Raw genomic sequence first — 11,809 nt, forward strand, 5'->3', positions numbered from 1 at the left:
TGTTTGTTCTGGGTACGTATAATGACAGGACAATACAAAGGGAAAGTCAGTTAAAAAATGAGGGAACAGAGTAAGAAGAAGTGGCACAGTGGCACAAGAAGTGACACTGCAATGGGAAGAAATCTTTACAATAAGCAGTTTAAAAGGACATGAAAATAAAAAAAAATGTCCCCATCAGCAGAGTATAAATCACAAGTCAACTACTTTAACTCCAGGAACTGCTTAAATTGAAGTATATGTTTGAAAAGAGTTGTGAATCCTTGAAAGAAATTAGTTTACTGAGAGTACATACATTAAATAGTTGGCAAGAGACTGCTTAATGTGTTACACTTATAACCATAATTGCACATAATTCTGTAATTAATTTCATTGCACGTGTGACACTATACATGCCAAACATAAGTGCTTGTGTGCAGATGCACACTGCTTATAACGTGGTCATTAATTCCCCCACTGTTGACAATCAGCTCATGGAAATAAACTGCCAAATCCCAGTAGGACTCCAATGTGTCAGATGTGTTCCTTTCTTACTGCAGATCATATCCTGTGCTGAGTGCTGTGCTTCTGAGCAAGCAGAAAACAAAATTCTCATGAATTGAATGGTGTCACTTACTTCACAGCTAATTACACGTGGTTTTGTTCTGCTCTGGGTTAAGTGATCTGTTTGCAAAATTTATAATAGGAAGAAAAAAAGAAAGAAGAACATGGCTATTCCATAGAAGTCTGTAGTCCTGTGAACAGGATCCTGGCTCATCTAAGCCAGGGCTTGGTGACTTGTATTTACAAATGAGGGTGGTACCGCCTGTTGGTTTAGGACCCTTCACCAGTCTCTGGGTGTCTGTTGTTTCCTGCATTTGGCGGAGCCTTGCAGCCGGAGCTCCAGGCTGGTGCCTTCCAGTGCCAAGCAGTGCAACTACAATGGGGGGCAAGTGGGAAGCCAGTCATCATGGTAACACTGGAGCACTTCTGACATCCTCCTCTCCAGATCCTCCTCTCAGGCATGTTAAACTTGACTCTGTGCTTATCTCAGGTCACTGTGCTTAGCGAAGGCCTTTACCAAAACAGTGTTGGAAATGTCAGTGAAGCAGCTCCTCAAACTGTTTGTATCCTGTTCCCCTTCTGCAATCTGGTCAGCCTCCACATGTGAGGCTTTGCTGCTGCTGCTCAGAGAATCACCAGTGTGGGTTCCTCTGTAGGCAAACCAGTCAAAGCCCCTTGCATTATGCATCTATCCAGTGCACCCTCAATAATTTTGCACATGACAGCAAGTTGTTAGGAAGTGCTGATCTGCCTTAGGGTAAACAGGCCCCACAGAGAGACCAGGACAGGCTGATCAATAGGCTGGGGCCAATGGGATGAGGTTCAACAAGAGCAAGTGCTGGGGTCACCACCCCTGAGTGAAAAATCTTACATGCTTGGAAGAGGCAGAACACAGCAAAGACCCATTCCATCTTTATTCTTGCAATCTGAGCTGTATTTTTCCTTATTGAAGAATCCACCTTTGCTGGATTAGGACTTTTCCTGAAGTCATTCTCTGAACTGCATAAAGGATGAGCCAATGTCTAAATCCATACTGCTAGCGCAGGAAAAGCAGCAGTGCTAAATAAACACGGGAATATATTTCCACAGGCTGGAAATTCTGGGCAAAATCAGTGGATAGAAAACTAAAAAAGGTGAGACTAAAAAGGAAGGGAAATAAAAACATTCCATCCAAAAATGACATTTCACTGTCACCATTACTAGAGATATATTCTTGGGTGCTCTGCTTTATATATGAATCTTACTTTGATGTTAAAAGAATATCATAAAGGCAAGTATGAGACTCGGCTACCAACTAAGAGATTTCTTTGGCATTCGCCCACCAGGATCCGGCTCTGTCTGCATTCAGAGGCTGCAAGGCAGAGACCATGCAATGGTCCAGCCAGGGAAATCCCCCCGAGCACAGTGCCTCATGGACAGCCTCCCGTTCCACTCCTGCACGCTCCAGGCCCTGCAGGCACCCCCCAGAGTAAATGAATGAGCTCAGGAAGCCAGTGTGATGGTGGCAAGGCTGGGTGGTTGGTTACAAGTGCAGGCAGAAACTGGCAGCACTGCCCACTGACTCTGTCAGTGTCTCTTTGCTAAGTCCTTTGTTGTCAGTTTCTCTCATCCGCTTGTGGATGGACTCCTGTTCTGGGATTAAGAGGTATGAAGCCAAGCGGCATGTTGCATTTCATTCTTAAGGAGCATTTGTTGGGGTGAAAGCAGCAGAAGCAGAGATCCAGGCACCCTCTGTGCAGCCAGAACTGAGCTCCAAACCTGTAGGGCCATCCCCAACCTTGGGACTCTGGAAGCACTCAGCTGGCCACTGTCTTCTCCCCTCCCCATCCACATTAATGACTCCAGCAAGAAGCTGCTCCTCCCTGATAGTTTCATAGTTTCATAGTTTCATAGTTTCGTGCGGGTTGGAAGGGACCTTAGAGATCATCGAGTCCAGCCCCCGGTATTCGAGCCTCTGTGTAGCAAAGCGGCACTTCTACCACTTGCGCCACAGGGGGGATTCGAACTCCGGGCCCCAGTGTTGCAAGGCGGCGTCTTTAACCACTGCGCCACTGGGGCACACCTGATCTCGCTAAACATCAAGTCATGACTCGGGGAACAAAAGAACCACAAGGAACACTTCAAAACTTCGAACAAAAGATGAAAGCTCCAACAATGTCAACCCAACCAGGTGTTGCTGTTTACCATGATGGCCTCATAATCCTCCAGATGAAAGGGGCCCTTTGCCACCCTTCAGGCAGTGAGACAGGGAGAGCAGCCGACATGATAAAAATGCTGTGATACATCCCTTTCATCAGCACTCCAAACAGTAAGTACGCAAAAATTATGGTTTGCATACAGCAATTTCTCTTTGCTTACACCATGCATTTCACTTAACTACAACCTATCCCACCGGGCAAACACATACAGAAATCCAGGAGCGCATTCACTGACTCCCATTTAAAGCTTGATTCAAACCAAAGAATGATCATTTAAAAGAGAGATGAAGGTTTCCAGCAAATGAAACTCACCATAGCAAATAAGGGGCCAAATACTGTCGTGAACACAACACAAAATCATGGGTGCTCTGATCTATTATTTTGGTGTTTCCTTGCTTGAAACCCTATAGGCAATCAGCACTGCATGGCAATGCTCCTATAACACAAAGCCTCTTCCTTTCATCTTTGCGGTGCCACCAGCGATGGAATTAGATGATCATTGTGGTACTGTTCAGCCCCAGCCATCCTATGAGTCTATGATGATGATTCTGTGATTCTCTAACTGCTCCTCAGTGATGCTACAGCAATGCAGCATCCCAAAGATCAGCATGGAAAGGAGCAGTGAGAGCACAGCAAAAAGCCTCCAGGTAACAGCAGGGACAGGAAATGCTGAATGGGACTCTCTCTTCTAAATGGTCCGAGACAATAGCTGTTAGAAGGCTTAGCACCAGGTCAGGTTTGATAGGAGGAACTGCAGCTCACTATCATATGAAATTTCTCCTCGTTCTGGCTGCAAATTGCTGGAAGGCAATTCATCTTATCTACCACCTGCTTTCAGCTATACCTTGGCAAGTCCCTGTCCATGTGGGATTGCTCTGTCCTTGCTACCTGCAGGCAGAACCCAGAGATATGTTCCATCTGCACAGGTAATAATCGGGTGGCAGGAGATGTGCAAGCCTCATCCACCTTTAGCACAAGGATTTACAAATCCTTCAGGAGCCCATGGACACAGAAGGGCAGAAAGTGCCATTTTTAACAGCAAACCTGTGCCAACCTCCCACTGATCACAGAGTTCTGTAGTATGTTGGGGTGCTAAGTTGTCTTTGCGAGGATTTATGAGTGCATACAGTAGTTCTGAGTAGATGGAGTGTTCTAGAATAGCTGAGTTAGGCCTGTAGGTTAAGAGTTAGTGGGCTGCGGGTTTAGGTAGGTGTGTGTATAGGTTCTCTCGCGTGCATCGGGTTTTGCGTAGCGGGTGTACGTGTCTGCGCGGGATTTAGGATGGCATATAAGGTGTGTGACAGAGCAATATATTGAGAGAAGACATGATGGCATCCATGTTTGTGTCTCTCTCCCCGGGACAGTTGAAGTCCTGGGATAAGTCAGGTTAATTGGCGAATACGTCAGTAGTACCTCTCAGATTACTTTCAAGAAGCTGAATTTTTTACCTAATCCTCTCTCTAAAGTGGATTTTTCATCTCTCTTATTTACTGATAAACTTCCAGGGCTAAGCATCTACAGCACAAAACAGACCTGTGTAGTTCATCACCACGCTATATTTTTGGTCCAACATGATGAAAAAATGGAGCAGACATTTAGAAAGATGACAAGAAGATCCAGAGCAGAGCAGTTATAGTCATTGATGATTATATCAAAATATTGTTGAAGGAATATTAAAACCCCTGCTTCAGGGTATAAAATAATATATACATTTTTGTCAAACAGGTGGACAGAGTAATATATGTTTGTCCACTGTGCTGCATTTATATACCCTTCTGAAAGGTCTATCATTTTTATATATGTAAAGGTATATTATTTCTATATAATACTGCTATCGATGGACATGAGATCTGGTCCTAATGAACTATACAGGCCTTTATGCACCATTTGTATTCGTAAAGCATCTACCAGGATACGACCCCAAACAGGACACCCAGGGCAACACCAGCAGTATTTGGTTAAGAGCACATGAAAAGAAGCATATTGCAACAATAATCAGACAGCGATTTATGTCACCCATCATACAATCATGAAATGGCCGGGGTTGCAAAGGTCCACAGTGCTCATCCAGTCCCAACCCCCTGCTGTGTGCAGGGTCACCAACCAGCAGCCCAGGCTGCCCAGAGCCACATCCAGCCTGGCCTTGAATGCCTGCAGGGATGGGGCATCCACAGCCTCCTTGGGCAACCCGTTCCAGTGCGTCACCAGCCTCTGAGTGAAAAACTTCCTCCTAAGATCCAACCTAAACTTTCCCTGTCTGAATTTAAAGCCATTCCCCCTTGTCCTATCACTGCCCACCCTCACAATGTCATGGTTTTGTACATTTTTCTATTGGTATTCCACATCATAACATCATATAGAGCACAGAGAACAAGTACATGTCCCAGAGGGTCTCACAGTCAGAGAGGGAAACACATCACGGAAGTGATGCTGTCTCTCTCTCAAACTGCCTGGTAGCGAGTCTGGGTGTGCTTCCAAGCCGTGGCACCTTCAGTTTCAAAGTAGGCTTCTCGGTCTTCGGAAAACCTCTCTCTCTCTTTCCCTTTTATTTTACTTGGCTTATTAGCCTCAATTTCCATTAGATTGTAATTAGTAAAATAATAAGTTTTCCTCCTTAGATCGTTGCCACTTCTCTGTTTGTTTCCTTGAGTCCAGCTCCCATCTCCCTACCCCTTTCTTATTTTCCCTTCCTATACGCTGGGAGCCAGAGGGAACAGGAGCCTACTGCCCCTCCCCGTCACAGACATAGATTGATCTAGATAACACCGTGACACAGCAATTCCTCCTCTGTATACGCTCCCTTCAAGTACTGCAAGGCCACAACGAGATCTCCCCAGAGCCTTCTCTAAGCTAAACAAGCCCAGTTCCCTCAACCATTTCTCACAGGAGAGCTGCTCCAGCACCCTGACCATCTTAGTGGCCTCTATATTCTTTCAATATACGTACACACGACGGCGAGATTGAGACACAACAGGATATATAGTTTATAAGAGTTTATTAAAAGTTGTTGTTGTTTAGGGAAATGGGGAAGGGAAGTCGGGTGATAGAAAAGAGATAGGAAATAAAAGCAAAGAGTCTTTGTAGAAAGCAAGAGAGAATTAGTCACCACTGGGTTTCCAGCATGACTCGTAGTTCAGATGTTGATCTTCAGTAGAGATGGTCGTCAGAGGGAGCAGGGAAGCATCTGTTTGCATCTTGCCTTCACAAGATACAATGGTTCCATCCCCAGATCTCCCATACCAAAATGGAGTCATTTGGTCACAGGCCGGATCTTCCACTGGTAAGCTCTCTCCAACGTGACACTGACTGCCACAAGGAAACAGCCACCTCTGGCCTCCTAAATAGGTCTCAGAGTCTTATTGCTCACAGGATGTGAGCTTGCAGCCAAAACAAGAGAAGGGTTCGGACAAAGGTCTCTCTCAGCGTCCGAACAGCAGCAGTCTGATGTAGCGATCTTTCAGCTCCCTGAACTCACGCAGCGCTATGGAGTGGGCGTCCGGGTCCTCCTCCAGGTGCTGGAAGAGGTTGAGCGGCTTGGCGGATCGGAAGGACTGCGGCAGGACAATCGTGCTGTGCACCGACTTGCTGCCAAGGAAGAAGTGGTTCAGGCATTTCTCATCCAGGCAGAAGCGCAGGTACCGCAGGAGATTCTCCATCCGATTCAGGAAATACTTCCTGCGCCACTTCTTCAAAGGGATGATGACCAAACAGTGGAGGACAAGAGTCTTGATGACATAGGTGGAAAAGCCCATGCCCACTAAGATGCTGGCAAGCAACGTCAGGCAGTGCAGGTGGGAGCTGTCCTGTCCGGTACTCCTGGCCGTGTGCTGGAAGAACTTCTTTTCTGCCACAGCACAGCTCTGTGGCCATGTTGTGCTGGGCGTAAAGCCGGCGTCTGTGTTCTGGCTGGTCAGGTAGATGTCCGAGTAGTCTTGCTGCACCCCGAACAGCAGCTCGACGAGGACTTTTTCCCCGCTGTAGGCTTCTGTCAGCTGGAGCTTGCAGGAGCGTCTGGAAGGCAGCACCTTCAGGCTGTAGGCGTGCGCGTGGTGGGTGGTCTTCCAGATTGCTGCCACCTGTACGGTGAACCAGGTGACAGTTCTCTCCACATCCAGGTAGGAGTCAGTGCAGAGAGTCTGTAGCAGGCTGGGGTCCTGATTTTGGCTCAGCTCTTCCTCATGGTGGTGGAGGAAGCACAGCACATTCCCCAGCTGCTTCTCCCTTTGGCACATGCACTGAAGCTCCACACGGACGCGGGAGTTCCTTGCCAGCCCGTGCCCTTCATCTCCCAGCTCCAGGAGGAAGGTGTGCCCGGGGGGAGGCTCTATGGGCACGAGCAGGCAGTACACATTGTCCCACTCCTGGGGACTCCAGCCTTCAAAGGCACTGCCCACCCCAATGGCAGGCTGCAGCACCGGGAAGAAGCTGTTGGACCAGATGAATCTGAAGGTCTGCACGAGCTCGTTCATCAGCTCCTCCACTATAGGGCACCTGGTGGCCCTTCCTTCCACCTTTTCCAGGGCACGCCTTGTGAGAAATTTTGTCAGTGCTGAATCTTTGAAGTCTTCTTCCTCGTCATCCTCCTCTTCTTCCTGTTCCTCCTTTTCCACCAATTCCACCTGCTCCTGCTGTTCTACCTGCTCCTGCTGTCCGCCCTGTTCCACCTGCTCCTCCTGCACCTGCTGTTCCTCCTGTTCCACCTGTTCCTCCTGCACCCGTTCCTGTTCCTCCTGCACCTGCTGTTCCTCCTGTTCCACCTGTTCCTCTTCCTCCTGCACCTGCTGTTCCACCTGTTCCTCCTGATGTTCCTCCTGTTCCTCCTTTTCCACCTCTTCCTCTTCCTCTTCCTTCACTCCCGATGCCTCCTCCTTGCCACTGGAGCTGTCATTTTCACTGCTGCTTTCATCACGCTTTTTCATTTTTAGGGACTGCACCATGTTCCAAAAGAGCAACAGAATCAGTCCCATACTGAAACAGATCTTCCAGTGCTGCAGCAGAGCAAAGAGCAGAGATGACATGTCCACCCAGCTCTGCTGCTCATTCCTCTGCTCAATCTCGTGCTGCGGAGGTATCATGTGCTTTTGCAGATCAACCTCGCGCCGCTGCACGTTCTCGAGCATGAGCACATCAGTATTGACACTGACACTTAGCGCCCGCACCAACAATGCGAGAACAAACACCAAAGCCATGATCTGCAAGAGATGGGAGAGAGGGGCTCAGTGGGGCTGGGAGGGAGCGGGGCCAGGAGCCGCATGGCCCTGTGCTCAGGTAGGAGCAGTGGGTACGAGGGAGCTGGGTGGCAGCAGGGACCGAGGCCAGCGCTGGCAGGGACAGTTCCAAGCACTGCCCGTGGTGCTCCCACAGGGGCCGGTGTTTGCACCACATCCCTCGTCCAGCCCGACCTTCCCCTGCTGCTGCACTCACCATTGGCCCAGGTCAAAAATGCAGCAGCGCTGCCTGCCTGTGGCCCTAAACCCATCCCCTGCATTGTGATGCAATGCATTCCTGCTGATGTCACAAATGGGCTGCCCGACTCCACCCTTCTCAGCTGCCCAGGGTGGGCACATGGCCACTGAGCCACGGCACTGCCTCAATTTGGAGGCATATCTCTGGACAGAGCTCCTGGGGACGCTCTTTACTAAGCAGGTGGGAGCTGCCCGGGCCTTTCTTTAAAATAAAATGGGGTGGTATTTCCCATGGATGCTGTGCTCCTCATGTGCCACCCCACAGGTTATGTTCCAAACACACTGTCCCTGGAAAATCATTTGGACAGAAATGGAAAATCAAAACTACTGCTCCTGAGGAAACATAAGAATTTGCAGCATATGCAGAAACTCATTTTAGTGCTGAAATGCCACAGAGGGAACAAAGCTGAAGATCAGTGCCGGTCATGTCAAAGTCTCAGCACCTGACATCACACAGCCCTTTGCTGATTGCTCCCTCAGCCACCGGTGGTCTGAACGTCCTCTGAGCAAAAGGCCAGATGGCTCGATCCAAGCAGCTCAAAGGGGCTCTAACAATGATGATTAGGATGCCCACATGTGCAGCAGCCTCTTCAGCTGCATGGGCTCTGGCTCCTTTGGGTGAGCTTATGCTGTAGAGAAAACAGCAGGAGCAACTGCTGTCTACCCCATGTTGCAAAATCACATGTGCACGAGGCAGGAATATTTCTCAAAGGCCAACAGAGAAAGGCTTGGCTGGGAGCCTGTGGGTGTTGAACCAAGGCAGCCCTGCAGGCACAGAGTGGTCTGGTAGGTAAGGAGACAGCCCTGTAGGACAGGAGCGTGATGGCAGCTGTCAGACCAGCTGTGCTTCACCTGCATACCTTGCTGCCTGCAGCACAAGGCTCCCAGCCATGGCTGTATTGACTTCTGGGAGGTAAGGCCAGAGTCACCTCCTGAAGCCAGGGGAGATCCCAGATCAACAGGGTTGGAAGTCATTTGAACCTCACGAGATCCCCTAGACCAAATCCCCTGCTACAGCAGGTTCCCTAGTGTAGGTTTCTCCACAGAAGATAATCGCTCTTCTTCTCTGTTTCCGGTAACAAGGATATCAATAAATATTATTAACCAACAGAAGCTGTGTAACCCAGTGAAACAGGACCTATTCTTTCCTGAATCTGAATTCAGCATTCAGATTTCTGTACTTCACCAGTCTCTGGGTGTCTGTTGTTTCCTGCATTTGGCGGAGCCTTGCAGCCGGAGCTCCAGGCTGGTGCCTTCCAGTGCCAAGCAGTGCAACTACAATGGGGGGCAAGTGGGAAGCCAGTCATCATGGTAACACTGGAGCACTTCTGACATCCTCCTCTCCAGATCCTCCTCTCAGGCATGTTAAACTTGACTCTGTGCTTATCTCAGGTCACTGTGCTTAGCGAAGGCCTTTACCAAAACAGTGTTGGAAATGTCAGTGAAGCAGCTCCTCAAACTGTTTGTATCCTGTTCCCCTTCTGCAATCTGGTCAGCCTCCTCCATGTGAGGCTTTGCTGCTGCTGCTCAGAGAATCACCAATGTGGGTTCCTCTGTAGGCAAACCAGTCAAAGCCCCTTGCATTATGCATCTATCCAGTGCACCCTCAATAATTTTGCACATGACAATAAACTTCCAATCTCTACTTTTTGCATTTCAGGTAAACAACTAAACTGAATACTCATTAACAACCAAGAAATAAATCCGGACAAGCACTTGAACTGCACACTCACAGGTGAGCACTCACCACAGTGTGAATGCAGACTGTGTGCACAACTGAGACAAATGTAGTTTGCAGCCCTGGAAGGAGGATGCTCTCCACTGGTTCCCATCATTTATTGCTCAATTTCCCTCAAGTGAGACAACGGAGAGAAAATCAGCTCTGTATGCAGAAACCAGGAGCTGTCTATTAATGTGCTTGATTTTCACTAACCTGAAAATCATGCTTATCTTGTTCAAGTTTTTATGCAGGTCTTACTTCATATTTTTGAAAGAAATCTTTCTATGAAGTCACAAAAAACCTGTGATTTTTTGTCAGAAGTACTTTTCTAAACAAAACAGTGATGACGTATTTCCAGTTCTTCTCCAGTCAGTTCACACATGGCCTAGTGCATCCCCTCCAGTGGTGCACTCCCCATGTGAGACAGAAATGCGATGAGAAATGTCATTAAGTGTCATTGTGTTGTTATAAACTGTGAGGTCTGGAGGCTGCCACGTGGAAGCACCTCTGATTGGGAGTGAGACACTGAAGGAAGCTCTCATTTTGAAGGGCTTTTATCCAGTTACAGTGGGCTCATAGTTTCTCTGATGATGAAAATATAATTGAGGAAGGTGCTCCTGTCAGCAAGACTGATGCTAAAGTGCTCCCAAGCTTGGAATTATTGTTTTTCTGTTGTTATTGTAGCTTTAAAAGACAAGAACGGGAGAGATGGCCAGCAATTCTTTTTGTTGAGTTTGAACTTGTTCTTGGTTGTGGCTGAGGCTCCTTCTTAACAGTTCGGGTTTAGTTCTAACAATGAAACTTTTAAATAATAGACATTTTTCAAACCATTCACAGTGCAGGCTGAGTTCAACTCCCTGGGAAGCCGTCTGTGCAAAATCATGTGTGAAGGAATACTAAAAGTAAGTTTGCTTTTCCAGGCAGAATGTACTGCATAAAGCAGTCTTTAAAGCAGCCCATGCCTATGAGATCACACAAGTCATCTCAGCCTCATGCAGAAAGCACACAGTGAGGGCATGGGGCAGTCTGACCTCTACGCCTTTGGAAATTGAAAGGATTCACTGAACTTCTCCTCCAGAGAAAAGAGAGCTGTTGTTCCTTTTAAAGACCTATTTTATTTCTGAACCACAACACATCAGACCACGACCCAGCATCTGCCTTAAGATATCAAAAATAGTTTTCTTTTCAATGCTGTGTGAAATTTCAGGTTTTCCTTTTCTCATTCTAAGTGTGTAAATGCAGCACTGGCTGCTGACTGCCCGTGCTATGCTAACTTGTTTCAGAGATAATAGAGGTTTCTTCCATGAACACTGAATCTTATTTGCTGACTATTTCCAGTGGAGCACTCAGGAATATTTCTTTTAGTTTTCTTAAAAAGATAATCAAGAATATACAGATGTGCTCACAGTCTAAGTTGAGTTTGTCTCTATACTGACATCTTAATGCCCTTTTTTCCTGAAATCATGTTTCTTTTGACACCTGTCTGAGAACTGATCAGGGATGAGGGGAAGTCAGAGTTGCACCATGGTGATGCCACAGTTTTCCCTCACATTAACGCTGCACGGGAGAGTTGGTGGAGACAACTGCGGGGTGCTGAGCTGGGAGGAGGAGGAGGGGGAAACGGCACCTGCTGAGCCTTCTGTGCGCCGGCTGTGCTGTGCTGGGGCTGCATGGACTGCAGGCACTGGCTGCTGCCTGCCTGCACGGGCTGCTGGGGGAGCATGGAGCTGAGCCCAGGCAGTGCCCCATCAGAGCAGCCAGCCCATCCCTGTGGGATCGGATGAACCTTTACTGCTTTGCAGTCTCTATGGGCTGAAAACAATCCTGATATAAATAATTTATATGAGAATGTTGTGGAGACAGATTTTCAGTTGTTTTCATTCATT

General features: G+C 47.8%; 1 protein-coding gene and 1 long non-coding RNA gene across 2 annotated transcripts; one reads left to right on the forward strand and one right to left on the reverse strand.

Moving 5' to 3' along the window:
- Window positions 1–5,897: 5,897 nt before the first annotated feature.
- Window positions 5,898–7,927, reverse strand: LOC146755304 (inositol 1,4,5-trisphosphate receptor-interacting protein-like 1). Its single transcript, XM_085525677.1, has one exon. The coding sequence runs from the start codon at window positions 7,925–7,927 to the stop codon at window positions 6,158–6,160; it is 1,770 nt and encodes a 589-aa protein (XP_085381803.1). The 3' UTR covers window positions 5,898–6,157.
- A 391-nt stretch (window positions 7,928–8,318) lies between these two features.
- On the forward strand, window positions 8,319–11,112 carry LOC146755305 (uncharacterized). The gene is made up of 3 exons (XR_014938142.1): window positions 8,319–8,384; window positions 9,864–9,938; window positions 10,844–11,112. It is a non-coding gene; the product is annotated as an uncharacterized LOC146755305 (long non-coding RNA).
- The last annotated feature ends 697 nt before the right edge of the window (window positions 11,113–11,809 follow it).

The sequence above is a fragment of the Coturnix japonica genome, chromosome 33 (assembly GCF_054131305.1).
Source record: "Coturnix japonica strain WE chromosome 33, WE-NBRP24, whole genome shotgun sequence".
NCBI lineage: Eukaryota > Metazoa > Chordata > Aves > Galliformes > Phasianidae > Coturnix > Coturnix japonica.